The sequence below is a fragment of the Pyrgilauda ruficollis genome, unplaced genomic scaffold (assembly GCF_017590135.1).
Source record: "Pyrgilauda ruficollis isolate IOZ18807 unplaced genomic scaffold, ASM1759013v1 scaffold3, whole genome shotgun sequence".
NCBI lineage: Eukaryota > Metazoa > Chordata > Aves > Passeriformes > Passeridae > Pyrgilauda > Pyrgilauda ruficollis.
This window is the reverse complement of record NW_024524377.1, coordinates 24,701,126-24,720,506: the sequence shown is the minus strand read 5'-3', so window position 1 is coordinate 24,720,506 and position 19,381 is coordinate 24,701,126. Positions and strand designations below refer to the sequence as shown.

General features: G+C 38.8%; 1 protein-coding gene across 2 annotated transcripts; it reads right to left on the bottom strand.

Moving 5' to 3' along the window:
* Positions 1 to 3,970: 3,970 nt before the first annotated feature.
* TMEM237 (transmembrane protein 237) lies at positions 3,971 to 18,466 on the bottom strand. Of its 2 annotated transcripts, XM_041473432.1 has the most exons (14): positions 18,432 to 18,466; positions 16,099 to 16,130; positions 15,182 to 15,192; positions 14,606 to 14,662; positions 13,475 to 13,588; positions 12,982 to 13,096; positions 12,258 to 12,415; positions 11,522 to 11,645; positions 10,354 to 10,545; positions 9,408 to 9,481; positions 8,829 to 8,922; positions 8,170 to 8,291; positions 7,568 to 7,751; positions 3,971 to 6,660 (listed from the first exon to the last, which is right to left on the bottom strand). In XM_041473432.1, exons 1-13 carry the CDS (start codon positions 18,459 to 18,461, stop codon positions 7,612 to 7,614), a joined length of 1,263 nt encoding a protein of 420 aa, XP_041329366.1. In that variant the 5' UTR covers positions 18,462 to 18,466; the 3' UTR covers positions 3,971 to 6,660; positions 7,568 to 7,611. The 2 variants fall into 2 exon arrangements, with proteins under 2 accessions (XP_041329366.1, XP_041329367.1); XM_041473433.1 differs by lacking the exon at positions 7,568 to 7,751.
* Positions 18,467 to 19,381: the final 915 nt, after the last annotated feature.

The following is a 19,381-nucleotide window of genomic DNA, read 5'->3' as shown; positions in this document are numbered from 1 at the left end:
GAAATACTTGAAAATACTCCATAGATTATATTTACTGAAAGGTTTGATATCATTTTGCTCATTAACTGTGATGCTTTCTCTTAAGGAATAATGCAAAATAAATATTAGCTAGGAAGGAAGATGTATAATCATATTTTAAGGTTCCAACTACCTGCCACTGAAACAATTGTTCTGAAAATCTGAAGTTTTTGCATACAGTTAAGTTTTCAAAATCTGAGGTTGATGATCTGTATTGTTAAGATTCAAGTTGCAAAGACTTTATATTCCAAGCTGACAGTTTTAAGCTGTCAATAATTGTTTGGTGGGTTGTGGTTTTTTTCAGAACACTTGTTTACTCTTGCTCATATCAGTATATTGTATAACACACGATGTGTGTTATCAGCATGTGAATTAAAATTAAACTTGGACTTGAAATTTCAAAGTATCTTGCATTTAGGCCCCATGTGATATATTTTCAAAGGTGCTTATAAAACCAATACATTTGCAAAATCTTATGGCCAATGAAACAGAAATCTCTCTAATCTGGTTACTTTTGAAATAGTTGTGAAAACAACACAAGTGGTTTTTTTTTGCAGCCACCTTTCATTATGCTAGCATTTAGCACTGTATAATAATAAATACCTGTATAAAAGAAAACTTCTGTTAATTAACATTATCCTGAATATAATGCTAAATGCTGTTGAGTGTCTCACTGTCTTGAACTGATACCACAGCAGTTTGTGCATGAATGAACACAGAAGAAAATGTGATCTACTCAGCATCAACTTCCTCTGATACATGAATTCCTCACTTTAAAGTCTCAATGCAACAAATACCTATTGAAGAGAGAACAGTTTCTTCCACTTGATGAAAATATTTTCTTTTTAATTACAAAGTTTGACCATACCTCTCTCTTTTCCCTACCCCTCTCCTCTTCAAGTGCTATCAAAGTTGTTTTTAACCCAGAGGATGGGTAAAAATATGGGAAAGCATTTGAAAACCACTGTTCTGAACCTCTCTTGACAAGAGGCAGGTACCAAAGTAGGTGATTCACATACCTACTTTACATGCCTTTAATGCTATTAAATAGCTTTCCTGAAGTATATTAGCTTGTCTAATAAACCTCTGAAACAACTAAGGTAGCAGTAATGACTTGTCCTAATGATAGCCATCCCTATCCTGTATGAATGAGGAAAAACTATTAAAATTCAGAAACAGTACACATTACAGCAGAGACCTCAAAGGGCTGTAAGAACCATACCATGAAATGAAACAATGGGATGTAACAGACAAGCAAAGAATTGAGTTTAGAAAAGAAGAAACCACTGAAAATTGAGGTGGTCTACTAATAACCTGGTAGCAGAATAACATTTGGTATTTAACATAATTAAATCCATCCAGGAACTTGAGATAGGATGTAGGAAAGAACATTAGGTTTAAACAGGTGCCTGTGGAATCCTCCATAATTCCCAGATGAAAAAAACCTGGTTCTACTCTATAAATTAGTTACATATATGTTTGTTTCTTATCTGAAACTCCCAGAAACTTCTGGAAAATGCCCCAAAAGCCCATATGAATTTAGCTGCAATCAAATGGTGGTTTTATTTTTCAATATTATTATAGAATACACCATTATTACTGAATTTACCTACACACTCAGATTCATGGAATTCACTTGTCCTCTCATGAAATCCATCTGCAATGGAGGAGAATGGATTGCTGGAAGGTTGCAGAGGTTTTCCTCTGTTTTGTCAAAATTTACATGACATACGGGTCAAGAGCATCAATGCTGAGTTTATCTACTACATTTTATTTTCAAAGTTTGCTTATTCTACATTCAGTATCAATTATCTTTCTAATTCTCACATTTCATGCAGTCAAAAGAAAAATATTCTTACAGGCAGATTTCCTTTTGCCCATGTGAAATCTGGCAAGTCAGTTATAGATTAGTTTTCTTAAAATGCTTTCTTGGTTTGAGGTGGCTGTTGTTCTACAGTAGCTGATGGAGCCATCACACACTTGTGGAATTATATATTTGGCTGGCTGTCATGCTCTTTTTTCTGCTCCACTTTCTGCTTCAAGTTTTCCTTATCATGGGAGAACACATGATTTTGAATCCTTGGAGCCTGCAGCATGTGATGTTGACAAAGGTGGTTCAGCATACTTTCCATGATTTTTCTTCACTACATTACTAGATTTCCTCAAACTAGTTTTGAGGATAAAGTAGTTTCGTTTTCCTTCCTAAATAGCATATTTATTAGTATTTGACCCAGATGCTGGTGGCATGGCAATGTACATTTCTCTACATTGCTTCTCTTTTCATTTCCTGTCAGGATTTTTGGGCAACTTTTCTTTTTCCTTATGTTGGACTTGTAAAATGACCCATTTTGGGCAGTTTGGTGAACCATGGCCTACAAAGGTGCTCTGCCTGAAAATCAGCATCACAAGCATTGAAAATGGAAGAATTTTAGTTTCATATTTTGTTCTTACTCTTTTACTGTGAGACTTTTAAACAATTTCAAATTTACATTTTTCTTCTTTTTTTTTTTTTTTTTCAAAAGTGGTTTTTGGTTGGTTTGGTTTGGGATTTTTTGGGGGTTTGAGTTTTATTTGTTTGTTGGGGTGAGAAGGAGTAGAGAGGGTCATCATCCCCCCCTCCTCCAGAGTACATTAATCTGTTTATTTTCACTGTGGGGATTAACTATTACATCTGGCAGTGGATATGGATGTTTTTCCACAAGAAGATCTTGCTTTTTGTCTCTGTATCACTGTTAGAAGCCTGTCTGTGTCCATCTGAATAGCCGCGCTCTCAAGGCTATTTTACTGAATATAGAACAGGCAAACTGTACAGGCAATTTTTCAGCTAGGGAGGGCTCTACAACTTTTAGAGTTTGAAGAAAAGGTTAAATAAATTTCAAATATAGAATTATTAAAGCGAACAGCTTAGTTCGCGTGTACGAGCACTGGGGAATTTCTCCTTTTTCGACTGGGTTTCCCACTTACATCGCATTGCCCCACATCGCCGACCGACGGCAGCGCGGCCGCTTCCCTCAGGCCGAGTCCGACATGGCGGCCCCGCCACCGCCCCCTGGCGGCCGTTACCGCTGCCCGCGCGGCGCCGGGGCAGGGCGGGAAAACGGCTGAGGGGGAGCGGGGGGAGCGGGGCAGGGCTGAGGGGGAGCGGGGTGGGCAGGGCTGGGGGACAGCGAAGTGACCGCGGCGAACAAGCTGCTCGGGAAATAAACGCACCGGGGACGGGAGGGCAACACACGGAAGGAAAAACCATCCCCTAAAGCATCTGCCGCCAGAAGCAGCAACCGGCGGGTTTCAGGCTGGGAGGCCTTCTTGCCCGCCCTGAAGGGAGGGAGCAGCCCCGGGGCACAGTACAAAAATAAAATAACACGCAGGAAAACAGTCTTTCTGCAAGTATCTAGGGACTTACACAGCAGTTTCAAGCACAGCCGCCCTGAGGAATGCAGTAGCACCTTCCACACCGCTGTGAGGAAAAAACGAAGAGGCAGGTAAGGCTTAGGCTTAGCTGTAGGTATTTACCTGATGGTTTTCTCTGATCTCCCAAAGTCTTCAGTCATTTAATTAATTCTGCTGGAAATATGCAAGCGAGTAATTCTCACCTAATCATAACCCTCCTAAAGTTTACCTCAGCAATACCAAAACTACTTTGAAACGGCACACTGCAAATTAATCTCCCCTTGGCTTCTATGTTGAGAAAACTGCCTTGAGAGAGTAACGTTTAAACCAAGTTGAAATTAACCAAATATTAAATTACTGTACCAATTTAAGTAATTAACACAATTTAGCTGTGGCATCCAGCCCCTGATCAGGGACTTTGTCCACCCAAGTCTGGAGCAGCCCCAGACATCCCCTCATCCTCCCGATTCCAAATCCTCAGACAGACTGATTTATTTTAAATGGATAAACAACTGGAAACAAGAAAAAGTAGTACCATCATTTCTAACTATTTTACAGCAATTGTTTAATATATGTTTCATATATGTAAAAACAAGAACTTGGCACCAACATATCTGAAAACTTTTTTTCATTAACACAAATGCATTAAAAAACAAAGATATGGAAATGCACAAAGGCATTTCAGTTAAGGCTTCTACAAATATTGCATGTTCTAGAATTAAACATCTATTTTGTAAACTTGTTCTAAGACTTTACAAGAAACTAAAAAAAAAGCTCACTTAAACTCATGTTTCACTGTGAGGCTTAATGGAATGAAAATATTTTATGAAATAGATAATTAGCCATCAAACTGTTTATTGTACTTTTTATATGGCAACCTCAAAACTCATTGATTTAAATATGGATATACTCAGACCCTCCTAAAAATATACACTGGAAAGGCAAGCCTGGCTTGAAATACTGGTTACATTAAGTTCATTAATTCAATCCCTGCTCAACCATATAAAAATTACTGTATTTCACAATAAGAATGAATCTGGCTCTTGGCTAGCATCACTTTGTCTAAGGGATGGTTGGAAGGCCAATTCCTAGTCTTAATGTCAGAAATCAAGCGATATTATCCAAGTTTTTCCTGTACTGATGTGATGCCTTAGCACACTTCTCCTGAGCTCCATATTTTATGGGCAAAATTACACTTCTGACCATATCAAGATGAAAGAAAAATCATGCAGCCATGCCATTAATAATCTCTTCTTCAGGAGGTAAGTGACTCTACAAGCAAGCACACAACATCAGCAGAAAGTGTGGTGGCAAACTACATGGGAACACTTCCTGTCTCATCCCTCATCTCCTACAGCCAAATAAATCATGGCAAGAACATCCAGTGCACAACTGCAGGAGATCAGCACCCTGAATCTCTCCACTTTAATGTACAATGCAGTGCCAGCTGTAATTTAGCTCTAGTTTTACAAAAATACAGACACAAGAGCCACAACAATTTACAAAAGAGGCTAAGGCCCCTTCAACGGCTGTGGAACATCTTTTAATTCTTGTAGATGTCTTCCTCCTCCCTGCCAAGATTACCACAGCATTTAAAAGATGTCACGAACACTGAATTTTTGAATAACTTAAAATTTGCTGAACGAACACAAGTCCTCAACAGGGCAGCAACAGCCCTAGTTATTCACATTCCCATGTTTGTTTTGAAGCAACTCAGGTAACAGCACAAAGTTAGCACAGAAAGCATTGAAAGGTCATTTCCTTTCAAGTCTTATCTGGCTACTCTTAACTTCACTACTAAAAAAGTTCAGTAATTCTTCAGTGAACTTTGACAGGTGCACCCCTTATACAACCACCCACAGACACACAAATCAAACAAGGCAAAATCAATATATGTTAAGTAACACATACAGACAAGTTTTGGGCTTTAGGTGATATTTTCTTGATAAATGGCTTTCAAACTAGATCTTTTCTGTGTTTACTAAGGAGATTGTTTCTTCCTGCAATGTATCTGTATTTATTCACATCTGCAATGCTTTCATTTTGCCACTTTAATATAAAGGAAAAGGAATGTGGGATCTTGTCAGCAAAACCCACTGCCTGCCACAATTACTGCTATGTCATAGCATATGCATAGAAGGCGGGTTGCTGCAGACTTCTTGGGTTAATTTAAAAAGCATTTTCTTGTAATTTTAGGAAGAAGTTTCCTATTCTATCCTAACACAAAACAACAATTTGGTGGAAAACAATCTCCATCAAAACAGGTAGGAACATTTTTAACATCTATGAAATCCAAGTTTTTTTAGAAAGTGCAGTGAATAAAATGATTGCTCCTGCTATACCAGATAAGGAGAAATCAGAACACCATTCTTGTGAGTGGCTTTGGAATAGTTACACTTCTTGACTGTTGAGAAATTACAAGACATGGATACATCCTGTTTGCAACACAAAAACACCCTGTTTGATGAGAAGATGTATTTAACCGACCAAACTGTTGCAACATTGAAACTTCTGTGTCTTTTATCTACGTCAGCCAGTAGGAAGTTGTCATCATCAAGATTTTTGTCAAGAGAACTAAATGAAGATTTAAAAAGTGGATTTTAATAATCCTCTTTTAATGGATTATTAAACAAAATCCCTGTCAATTTAATCTTTTATTCTAGAAAAATATTTTATGACAAATAAATGTAGATTATTTTAAGATTACTAACTTGGTGGGGTTTATGTTTCCTAACTCTGTTTTGTTATAGATTTTCCTTAGGCTACTTTTGTTGTAAGATTTTTTTTTAATCTCTAGAAAATATTTAACCAAATCAGATAAGCTAACTGCTGTTTGCATTAGTAACAAAAGCAGGCTGTTGAAGACTGTACAGCAGTCAAAAAAGCACTGAACACCTGATCTTCTGCGTCCCTCTAGTGTCTTTGGCTATGTCGGTAACAGTATTTACAAAATCACTTTGACTTTATGCACTAGGGATAATCTACTTTGTAAAATAAAAAGCAGAAGTATAAAAGTTTTCAATCACATTTGGAAACTGTAACATACATAAAAAGATCAACATGAAATATATACAATATAAAAATACTTTTTTTTTCTTTATGAAAATTATAATACATAGCTACAATACACAACATGTTGAGCCATCAGTCACAGCTGCAATATATGCAGATTCTTGTTCCACACTTATGGCTGGACTCTAGGTATGACATCTCCGTGAGGAAATTCCTCAATTTCAGAATGAAACATCAATTCTGAAAGAGAAAGGAAAGAATTATGTTTTCTTTGAAAACTTTCACCTGAATACAATTCCACTATTCCTGAAAAGTACCCTGGCATTCCCCCAAGCCTCCTGCTTTTCATCCCAATCATATCATCAACTCTGCGATGGCAAGGGCCACCAATATTTTTAGAAAACTATTGCTGCTCCCCAGAATTGACAGAATTGGTGACACTGGCAGCAGCTGATCATGTGCAGTACCATCGTGCATTCAACATGGACACTGAAACACAACTCTGAATTACACTGAGGGATTGGTAAAGTTCTGAGAGTGTCCAGACTCAGGAAGGAAGACTTCTGTTTAGAGGTCGTTCATTTTTAGAAGTCTTTGCTCTGTGGCTCACAGTGTTAAGTTAGCATACTCCATCCTTAGCAGACTAAACTTTCTCTACTGTTTGGAATACGTACTAATGAATTTCTCTCTAGAAATTTCCGAAGTGGTTTTCCAATCTTAGTAGGCACGTGTAAGTATCAAAAAATTTAATCAAAACCTGAGCAAAATTCTGCCACTGGATTCCCTGTGTAAGTCTTTATTATTTAACGGTTTAAAATATGATTTAAGCATCTATCAATTTTACCATTGAGGACTGTAAAGGCTGCCACTTAGTTGTTTGGGGGTTTTTAACTCATTAAATTATTTATTAGAAATTAACACAGTAACTGGAGCCAGCTGAAACACAGACACCTGTACATTAAAATTCAAAAATAATTTGAAGAGGCCTGTTGAATCCTCAGCCTCCCAAACACAAATCTGTGCTTCAAGTCATGAAGTTCTTAGGATATGTTTTGACTTTTAAGTTGAAACTTAGAATTTTTATGTACAGCATCTCTTCAAGTGACAGGCTGCATGCACTTGACAGGAACACTGAGTTAGGACACACCTTTTGGATCCCAGATGGAACACAAAAGGAAGAAGGCCCAGTTTCTAGCCAAATTTCTTCAATGAGAAGAACTTGCTCCCCCTCCTCCAGCCTGGACCAGCACAAGCAATCCTCATTTGAAGTCCTGTGCAAGCACAAATCTGACTTTTCAAAGCTAGGGAGTTCCCAAAACTACTGCAATGTCCTATCGAAAAGAATACTGAACTTGTAACCAATTTAGCACTTGCAGAAGGAACATTAATAACATTAGGGAATTTTCTAAGACACACATAGAATAAATGCATTTCAAATATTTAAAATACCATTGAATTATTTTGTATTATTTTTCTCTTCATTGAAAAGAGATGTTCTGTAATGTTTCAAAATTCACATTGCTTCAGACAGGACAAATAAAGCTTTTATTTTTAAATTAATGTTTATAATACTAAACACAGACACCAGCATCCTAAGAAGCATTTGCTGCGCAAGGTTGCTAGGAGATACTTGTTCTTCCCCAGTCACAAAATTTCTCAGGACTAATCTTGAACAGCAAATGCAGAGCACAGCAGATAAAAAACCCCAACAACCTGAATAGAGAACATTTGCCTATTAATGTGTCCTACCTTCACTGTGGTCTAGCTCTGGTCGGGAACTTAAGAAGATCCAACTTGTCCCAACTAGAATAGACACTACGAGATTCACCACAACCCACGAATGAACAATTTCTGCCTCTGTACCTGCGGTCCTGGGAAAGACACATCAAACCGTCAGTCATCATTGGTGCACAGAAGGTACAATAACAATTGCAGCAGAGTAACATCAAAACAAGTTTACTAAGCCAGATGTGAAAAGAGTTACTTGTACCATAATGATGGTCTTGCATTGCAAAGGCCTGGCAAAGAGAACAATTACCAAAGATCACAGAAACCCTAAACCTCCACCCCCCTAAAAACTAACTGCTCAAACCAGCAAATTTTCACATAAATCCTTTTGTTCTACTCCTCCTGGTTTACTTTAAAAATTTGTGCTACCAGAATTTGAGTCCATTAATAGGTACTTCAGAAAGTAACAGTTTTGTATGGGATCACCTTACATGTGGGTCATGGATTCACCTTACATGAAACTATGGTTTGTATTTAAATGCAGGTTCAAAGGCAGGTTCAGAAATAAAATCCTTCATCAATACTTTCTTACATATCTTGTACAATCTCTTCTATCTGCCAGTTTGACAAGGTCCCTAAGTGAGCTAGGTTGTAATTTACAGTGATTCCTTGTTTCCTACCAGATACTGCCATTTTCCGAAGGTGGCGTGTAGAGGTGGATTCTGTCACATGTCATCTGCTGGCTTAAGGATAAGATAAGAGCAGCAAAGTACACTGGAACAAATGGAATTAGTGGTGTCAGATATAAATCCCAAAATGCTGTCTCATGATGACATGGTACTAATCACTACATTTTTTTTCATTTCACTCCACTGCCTCCAATCATAGTCTGTTTTAATTAATTCTTTTTTCTTTAACATTCCTCTGACCTATCAAAATCTGGTTTCTGCACTTTTGCAATCCATGAGCTGCATCAAAGCTTGCATTTTGTGATTCTGGTTTTTTTGTTAGGTTTGTGTTCTATATTCAGAAATGGAAAAGAACTACCTCACTAACAACCCATTAATGCTACTATTGCAAATGCTTTAAAAATTATGGAACAAAGTGTTTATGGCCATTGCTATTATCAATTACTGAGCAAGTTATTTACTCTAAAGCAGAAAATAACCTGGGAGGAAGATTTCAGTAAAAAGGGTATAGAGGAGTTTTCCATTTACCATATTTTCTGGACAGCTTCCTATCCACTTCAAAATACTTACAGAAAGAAGCCAGTGCTGCTGGGTCTAGGGTAAGAATGCCCCTCAGTGCAACTGATGCTTTTGCCAGATCAATCCTGATAACAAAATCAAGAGTCATGAACACAGCCCAGTAAGACAATGATATTGTTCCTCTAACAATATTCTTTTGTTCTTTTACTTATTGCAAGGTATTTTTTCTGCCTCTGTAACAGTGTCTTAATCTTAACAGTGCCTCTCTAACAGTGCCTAATCCACACACATGGCAATGGTCCCCTTATGCCAATTCCAAAATGAATGAGATGTTCCATGAGGTTTCCCATTGCAGACCTTTCTGAAACAGGGAGAACCTGGGGGCATCTGTCCCCTCTAAACCTTGCCATTGAGTTCAGTGTCCATGCTAATGTAACTGCTTACACTGCTTACAGGAGCAAATGTGAGTAACTTGGGACTCCTCCCTGCCATCCTTGGAGGGAAAAAAGTCACAATTTTTTTCATAGCACCAACTCCCCAGTGGCTTATCCTACCTGTAACTAAAAAAAAAACATTTGTAACATCCATTAATCTAGTCTAGTTAATGATCTTTTTTGAGCTTCTTTTTTTTCATTCCCACTCTTAATCTGTAATGCAGAAGCCCCAGCAAAGCTAGGAAAACTCTTTACTCAGCTATGTTTCAAACCTGACTAGGTAATGGATTCATATGAAAGTGAACCTGATAGAAACATTTGTTGCTCTCCACTCCTCTTCACAGTCCCACCAGAAAAAAACAGGTCAGCTCTTATATTTGTTTCACCTTCTGATCCCACATACAGCAGCAGTACATTGAAGCAGGGTGCAAGCACCAGACAGATATGAGTACCAAAGGTCTGGATGCACAAGTACACCCTTCTGTGTTGAGTCAGCCAAGGAGGACGAAACATCATAAACACAAATTATATATATACACCTTTCAAATAAAAATATGTTTTACCTGTCAAAGGCTGAGACTGTACTGATAGACAGCAAAAAATAGAACAAACTTTGAGCTGGATACGCTATTGTCTTATACTGCTCAAGCAGGTTAGAAACCATGGAAAGCTCATTTCCTGCCAAAATGTAGATAACCACGATGTTCCATACAGCATAACCAGCAAGGAAGCCATGGCTGAAGAGGCCAAACACCCTGATTGGAGGAAAGAACATTAGACCAGTTTTAACATCTTGAATTAGCTATAGATAGAAAAGGCCTATGAGTCCATCTGTTTAACCCTGCTTTTCAAGGCTTTTCAGAGATCATTTCTGAGTGCTTTTTCTGATCTAGTCTAAAAAATTCTAAGCAAGAGTTCTGTTTGCTCCCGTCACACCAGACTGCACCAGAACCTGAGCACTTAAAAAAACAAAGATGTTTTGCCTTCCCTTCATTACAGCCACAGGCATCAAATACTTTCACTTGTAGCTGCCTGTAGTTTCCCAAGACCACTGTCACTTGCATTTACACAACATTCTAACTTGTCCCCAAGGCAGTCTTTTCAATATCCTCATTGCTAAGGAAGAGCTTCAGCAGGAAGCACAGGCTTCCAGCTAAAATACACCACAGAAGAACATGGCTGTTATCTTCCCATTATCTATTACAAAACAACTGCTTATTAAAAAAGTAATGGTTTTGCTATTATGTGCAAGCTTATTCCCACAGTGCAATTTCACTCCTCCCTCTTTCCCACCAACCAGGATTTTTCTTTGAGAACTGTCTGAATTCAGGTACTTTTATTCTGGTGATACACATGATGGGTCAGTCTTATTTTCTAACACATTTCTCTAGGTGACTAATGTTTTGGTAAACAGCTCAATCTCTTGCTATTGTGATTTTGTTTGAATCTCTGAAATATGGCTTTCTTAGTTATTCTTTTTATAAGCTGTATGTCACATGTGATGTCTACACTAGAAATTCATAATCTTGATAACAAATACCAAAAGCTAGAGGACTGATAAACTTTATACCTGTTGAATCCAGAACCACCATTTATTAGGAATATCCAAAAGAAATAAAAATACCACAACTATAGAGGAAAGACACTAATTTTCAGGGAGGAAAAAAACCCCAAAACCTCAAACCAAACTCCTGATTTATGTTTATTTACATCAGAACATTTATCTTTCACCTGAAACTTCGGTGCACTGAGAGGGCAACATCTCTAGTAGTCCATGAAGCCTTCATGTCCAAAAGTACATTGATATTTTCAGTGGTTTTAATCAATTCTGCACGGTCAGCTGCATGAAAACGCCCTGAAAAGATAAGGAGATCAGTTTTAGAGAGCTCTCTTTCCTTTCACCATCATTTCTACATTAATGCTTATTTGTGTTAAAAAGCTGTAAGCATCAGAAATTTCTTCACTCCCTACCCTTTGTCAGCTTACAATGATACAGGATGCCTCTGGTCAGAATGATGCATCCTGGTGGGTCAGGTTATGGAATTAACCATGTGCAAAGCACCTTGTGAAATTACTCAGTGTTCCCTGGGACAAAAAAACCCAAACAAAACAACAGAAAAACACAAATGCCCTGCAAAAAACTTTCACTTGAAAGAATTTTGTAAGTAATAGTTTCTTCTCAAGGTACTGTGACAATATTAAGTCAAAAAAGCTCAGCTGGGTACTTTGAAACCTTTTTCACTTCCACCATGGAATTAAAAAATCAAACCAAATATATCAGCACAGCAACACCACCATTCACTGTGGAAAAATTATCATGTGTATTTATTTCCACATAATTTCTGTTTTGGAAAACTTAAAAAAAAAAATTCTTCCCAATACTACAGTATTTAGATTTTAGATACAATAATGCTTCTTGTAATTGCAAGAATGTTCTTAAATTACTTAAATCACAATATGAACTCACGATTTTTTTCAACAAACACTTTGCTAACAGGCTGACTAATTCCAGTGGGAGCAGCAAACACAGGCTGCTGATCTGGGCTCTTCCTGTGCTCATCTTCAATGATGTCTTCCTCCTCCACTTCCAGCTCATTGGAGCTCACTTCGGCTGGCCGAGGTTTCCTGTTGGCACAGAACACACAGTGGGACAGAGAAAGACTAGGAGATAGAGTGTAACATCCAAAGGCTCCGAAGAACATTTAACATCCCTAACCTGACTGATAAGAATCTATCAGACTATGACCTGTATAATATTACCCTGTTTATAATTTTAAGGACTAAAGTTCCTATGGAGGTAGTTGACTAAAACCACAAGACTAATTCCATATCAAGTGATTAACGATTAGAACATATTAGAATAATTGGGAAAAAAAGCTAACTTTCATATAATTAAGACAGTAAGGATGATAGAAAGCAGCTCCAAATTCTAATTTCTTCATGTCTGTGACTGAACTATTAGGCTCATGAACATGTAATTAGAGCTGTAATGTATCCAGGTATGCACAGAACAAAGAAGTGAAAAAAGTTAGATCTTAACCCTGGAAAGAACTGTGCACAGGCCAAATGGTATTGTGGGCTTCAAGATTTGACATTTTTGCCAAATGACAATGTAAAATACTCCTCAGCCACAGTCACTGTTACAGATTATGAGCTATTCCAGATTATGAGCTATACTAGTTTTGTCTCACTTTGTTCTTTTTCTCTGTTTGCGGATCACCGTTTCTTCAGCCTCAGGGACATCCACACCATTTCCATTCTGAAATAGGGATGCCACATTCTGCTGGGTAAAAGAGGTCTCAGAATCTGCAGATTAAAAAAAAACAACGCAACTCATGAAAGTTTCACAGCTTTCATAAAAATGGAAAAACATTCACCTAAATACATAAATAGTTATTATATAAAAAGAGTGGCAAAATAAGTCAAGATCTGAGCTTTGAATGATGTAAAGTATTACATAATTTCCAAAACTGTATATCTATTATTTTCATGGAGGTTTGTACCCTATGAAATCTGAAACCAGAAAGTGGAACTAAGATACCACTCACCCAGAGATTACTCTCAGCTATTTTAGGTACAGAAGCACATGAAATGCTTTAAACCTAAACACACATTGTCCAGTAGTATTTCTGTGTTCCCAAGTTTTATTCACTTCTCTTTCCCATCTACCACTATCTCACGTACCAGTAGGTACTTTCTTCTTCTTGCGTTTCCTCTGAGGAGGGGCATCAGGAGGTTCAGGGGTCAGGGGCTCGCTGCTTTCAGACTGCCGACGAACCGCTGCTTGCACAATGCCATCTAAAAACCACAGGAAAAGACCCAGCAGCCTGAACTCAGAGCCACTGAGAAACAGGCAAAAGAAAGCTGCCATTTACTAAGTTGCTGCCCAGCTGAGCAACAACTGGGATGAAAATGCATGGGCTATAGGAAATGTAAGAGTCGAGAATCAGTGCTGAGAAGTAGAAATATACAAAGGTATTTCACAGTAACAGTATGATGCTCAGGAGGATATTTAAGTATCCAAGAAGTAGCACAGTTCCCATTTGGGCATACTGCAGAGGACTGCCTGAAAAGAATCTATCACTGGAAAGAGCTACACCTCTATATTTCTCTTTTCTGTGTGCCAAAATTATAATGCAAGAGCCAAGAAAAAATTAATAGTTTATTACAAGGTGATCCACACAGATATGTGCTAAGGCAAAATGGCATCACATTGAAAGAAAATTTAAATGCTAAACATACAGCACAAGAATTAAAAAAGGAGCAGAAAAAAATCCACTGAAGGATATTTACTCCAGTCTGAGCAATTAATTATTACACTTTGGAGGAATTATATTTCCGTGAAAGGTTAAAATGAATTCAAATTATAGTACAGTAGCATCATGATGAGATGCAGAGAGACAAAATTACTTCTCCATTTTACATCGCACCTGTTTTTTAGTAGCACCTTCAAGGACTGCAATTTTTATGGTAACAATTGAATCTTTGTTTCCATTTCAAAGTTAAGTTTACCCACCTTTTATAAACCTTTCTTGTGCAAAAATGCAAAAGTAACCAGCAAATAATAATCTTTTACAGTCAGCTCTTCAGTGACAATGGAGTGATTAACTTGTGACTTTATTTGGCCAAGGACTGAAATTGAATCAGACTGCTAAATGAGTTTTATCTTAGTTCATTCAAAAATTCAAGAGTTTAATGCATTCAACATAAGCAGCTTACAGTTGGAAATATCTACTTAATGAATTATGCAAAGAAGTTAGAAAGAAAAAAATGGAAGGAATAAAAGGACAGTTTTTAATCTTGGCAGGACCTTACCTAATGGAGTCTTTCCTTTGGGTTTCCTTTTTTTGGGACGACTGAGTGGAATTTCATCTGCATAACACAAAACAGAAGTATGGGTGCACAGCAAGGAGAAACCTTAATTTCCTTTTTTTAGCAGCCATCCTATTGCAAGTTAAGAAATACATTCTTTTTTACAAATTATGACATCCTTTGTTTTTACAGGTAAGATGACAATTCACCAGTTCACACAAGGAGGAGTACAGAAGATGGTAGGAAAACAGAGTAAGAAATCAGGGTAAGAAGTCCTATGTGTGCAGCAAAGGTGCAAAATATACATGGATGTGTGTTAAGTGATAAACTGAAATACTCTGAACAATGCTCTGAAAAATAAACTTATTGTTTAAAGCACAGTGGCAACACTTCAGTTACCTTGATGGAAATAGCCAACAGCAAAGAGAGCAAAGAAAAACAACAGTTCTAACAATGCACAGATATTCAGTTTAAATAATCAGCCTGCATTTAGGAAAAGTATGAGGCTTTATCTTTAAAGAGAGAATGAGTGGCACCAAAAGGAGCTACCAATGTTTGTAGTTCTCTTTAATAACTCACCTTGGCTTCCACTTCATATTGAAGAAGGAAAGTTGTTGATGAGCAGTGTAAAAAGATGAAAATAAATTTAGTTTTGAATCAATTACAATTCACAACTGTGAAATTCCCACTGCTGCTTTTATGGTTAATTTCCTTATCCCCCCTCCTCTTTATGAGCAGTTGTGTATAACAGGGTTAAGGGTACGAAGCAATCAGCAAGATTCAACACTTTGTTGGTGACTACACACAGTTTCTTCATTGGCTAGCTATGGATCAGATTAAAAGCTTTAATCACCTGGCTAATTAAAACTTGTCTTACTGCCTGGTATATAACAAACCAACAGAAGTTATGAAACATTTGAGCACATACATCACTAAAAAGACACTGTCGACAATCATAAACATCACATTTTCTTGCAGGTACTTTGAAGGAATTCTCAAGTACCCTCTCATAAAAACTATATAATTGCTTTTCTTTCACACTGAAAAAAAGCCCAATTTTTTCCCTATAATACATCAAACTAATAGATACCTAACTCCCTATTAAAGAATATCTAGCCTAATTCCAGAAATTCCTGGTTTTAAGTATTTGTGATTCAAATAAACTAAAGAACATAAAAGAAAGAGGGAGGAAGAAGAGATTAAAATGAACAACAATTTAGCTATACTAGACATTAAAACTGGAATATTTGTCCAAAAGTTTTTAAATTATTTAGCTCTCATGAGTATTAAAACTGAGGTAATACGGCAAAATTTCCTGGCTTCTATAAAACTTTAAAATGTTTTGCATTCCTTGTAAAGCATTTTGGGACAACAAATTGGCAAAAGAAGCAATTTTACTGCTCAGATGTTTATGAAACTTATTTCTTTTAATGTTACAACTTCCAAAATCTCCAATACAGCATCATGATCAGTTCCACAGAATGCAACGATTTTACCTTGGCACTGGAGGAAGGGCACGAGGCGGGCACTGAAAGACAAGAGAGAGACAACAGTCAGTTTCTGCCAGTATGAAACCACCTCTCAGAAAACAGCTTCAGATCAGAACATCCAAGGTATGTTTTGCTCTGTATGCCTCCTAAATGGCCAGACATTCCTAATGGAGATGTCACATAAAAGCAGGATGTAAAAGATGCTGGACTAATATGCCTTTACCACAGCTCTGATGGGCACTGCAGTAGGAACATACAGCTAACCTCTGTGTGTGAGAAACAACTTGCATTTCAGCTTCAGTAATTTTCACTTTTCATGTAAGGTACCACTTTCACTAGAAAGCTTATTAGTTATTCCATTTAAATAAATATATTGTAATAAATTATGCATTCAGTATAGTTGTACAGTATACAACGTGAGCTGAGTATTTCCTATAAATGAAGATGTAAATTCAGAACAATAATAAAAACAATAAAAAGAAATAAGCTCACTTATGAAAATACTTTTAAATATTATAAAATATAGTTTTTCCATATAATTTACCAGCAGGTCAAACACTTAAAATCTAAAAGGAACTCCAGATAATAATCTGAAACTGAGCTCATACCTTTCTCTTATCTAGAAAAAGGAGTAAACTTTCAGATTTTGTACTACACAATTATATTGGAAGAATATACACAAAAAAGTATTTCCCATGCTCAGAAAATTCAGATACCAGAAATAAAAGGGGCTGTAAGACTGGTAAGACTCAAGGATCCACAAACTTACCACTTGTTTCTTTCCCATATCATCTGAAGTCGTTCCCTGAAAGAGGCACTGTGAACTGGTCTAGGCTCCCTCACGCTGCTCACATTGAACCTCAGCTAATTCTGAGCTAAAAATAAACTTCAGGCAGCCAGGATTAGCTGGAGCTGAACCCTCCTGCCCCTGGGTCAGGACCCAGAACTACTCCCATTTGAAACAAGGGCAGGTTGTTCAATGGCAGCAAATATTACTAGCACTAAAAACCCCTTCACTCTGCATGCTGGCAGAGGTTCCTGTAAGCAAGGTTTACATTGGTTTGTTTACCCAAAGCAAATGAGATGCTTCATGCAAGGAAGCATTTGTGGGATTAGACCTCAAATCTCTCACCTGGATTTTGGCCATGCTGAAGACTGACAGCAAGTGCCACTTACACAGGTAGAGAACTGCACACCCTAAGTGGCACCCAGCAAACTGGTGGGGACTGATCACACTATATTGGTGCACCATAAGGGAAAATAATATTGGTAAAGGTCAGATCTCGTTACTTTTATTGTTTCCAACATTCTTGTGGCAGTAAATAGTAAATATTTAGGATACTTAGTATTTAAAAAACTAAATGCTAAAAACCCCATAAAAACAAACAAAAGCCACAAACTTTTTATACAGCATTCACTGCCTATACAGTAGTAATTCTGTACTCAGTAGTACCTCTCTATTTTATTACCTTCTACAAAACAACTGGCAAGCGCATTGATTTCTGTATCATTTATTCCTTGCAACACAGGAAACCACATGCAAGCAGCCAGTGGTAAATACTTATCTGTCCATCTGTGTGACAGTCCCCAGCTCTGCCACAGAGCTATCAGCTTTGGTCTATTTGCAGTTTCACAGAGTCTGAAGTAACTCACCCCAAATTTCATAGAAAGGGTGAGTTTGGGGACAGGTCCCCATGAACATTTTGTTATGAGCAGAAGAGCCGCTGAGTGCTCTAGAGTGCCCCCGAAATCAAGAGACTCCTACAAACCAGGTAGCTGCTGCCTCGGTCAAACCCTGTGTTTGCACACCTGAGCCAGGCCACAAGACAGTGGGACGCACCTGGAAACTCAGGGGGAAAAAACAAACTACCCAGCTCCCCGGCTGTCCATTTCAGGATGCTGAGAGGGAAGGGTTTAAATGTCCATAATGTTTAAAAACACTGAAGCAGCCTTCACAGATTTGTTAAACCCTTGCAGATTATCTTTTGAGAGGTTTATATGAAAAAATACAACGAGGAAATGCTTGCTTGCTTCCGCAACAAAGATGAACAGAAACGTGCGACCCTGCGGTGGGTTACAGTCCCCCCTCCCGCGGGATGCAGCAGGGCGGGGATGTAGGAGCCGCACTCCCAGGGCGCTCCGCTACCAGGGTGCTCCGCTCCCGCGTCGCGCTTCAGCTCCGCCTCCCAGGAGCAGGGCTGCTAGGGAGCGCCCCGCCACATCCCTGCAGCAACAGCGCCCAGGTGGGCCAAGCTCCCGCCGCCGGGCCCCCCGGGCTGCAGCCCCACGGAGCCAGTTGCGCCCCCCCCCATCCCGCTCCGGCCCCACCGCCCCCTCACCATGCCGGGGCCGGCCCGCCGCGCCGCCATGGGCCGCGCCCGCCCAGCTCCGGCTCTGCGGGGAGGAGCTGCTGCTCCTTCCGCCCCGCGCCGCGGCTGCGCCCCCCCAGCGCCGGGAGGTCCGGCTTCCCCTTTGCCCTCGCCGCACCTTCTCGCCGGCGGCTGGCTTATCGGAGCGAAGCGGGCTCCGCGGTAGTCGTCCTCTCTCGGGTTGCAGACAAGCGAAATCAAGGGGAAAAGGGTTCTGGACTGCTTCAGCTTGTAGCTAGGGTCTCAAACTGATAAATTAATTAATCGGAAAAAAACAAAACACCAAAAAAGTAAGAAATAATGCATGGAAAAAAGGCAAAGAGAAAGTCGACAAATGCTGGACTAGGCAGAAGTGGGGAAGCTGGTCATAGACTAGCAGCTGAGAGCTGGCTGCTATCTCACCCTTCACCAGTACTTACCCACATCAATGACATACTGGAGCTTCCATCTCTCCCATTTTACCTCTAAACAGGGAATACAAGCCCTGGCTCTAGAACAAGCAGGCATCCTGGTGGCTGTAATGCTTGTCTTTAAATAACCTCTTTCTAGACTGCTTAACTCTCTTTTGTTGATTTTCCTCCAAGATGAGGTAGGCCAAGAAAATAACCATCTGTGAACCTCAGGTGGCAAGACAGCTACAAAGTGGAGAGAGTGAGGAATTTCGTTGCCGCAAGCATTGCACCCGTTGATGAGGAGACTGTGCTACCATAGACCAAACCAACAAGAGAAAGGTTTTCTGATTATTTTCCTCTTTGGTAAGTCCACATTCTGTCAGTTTGCACTCACTTGAGTTGATGGAAGAGCAGAAAAGATATATTTACATGTATTATGATGATAACTGGGTTTTGGAGTAATTCATATTATGCCAACACCACTCCTGTCTTAAAAGGTAAAAAGGATTAGCAACAAACCAATGCCTT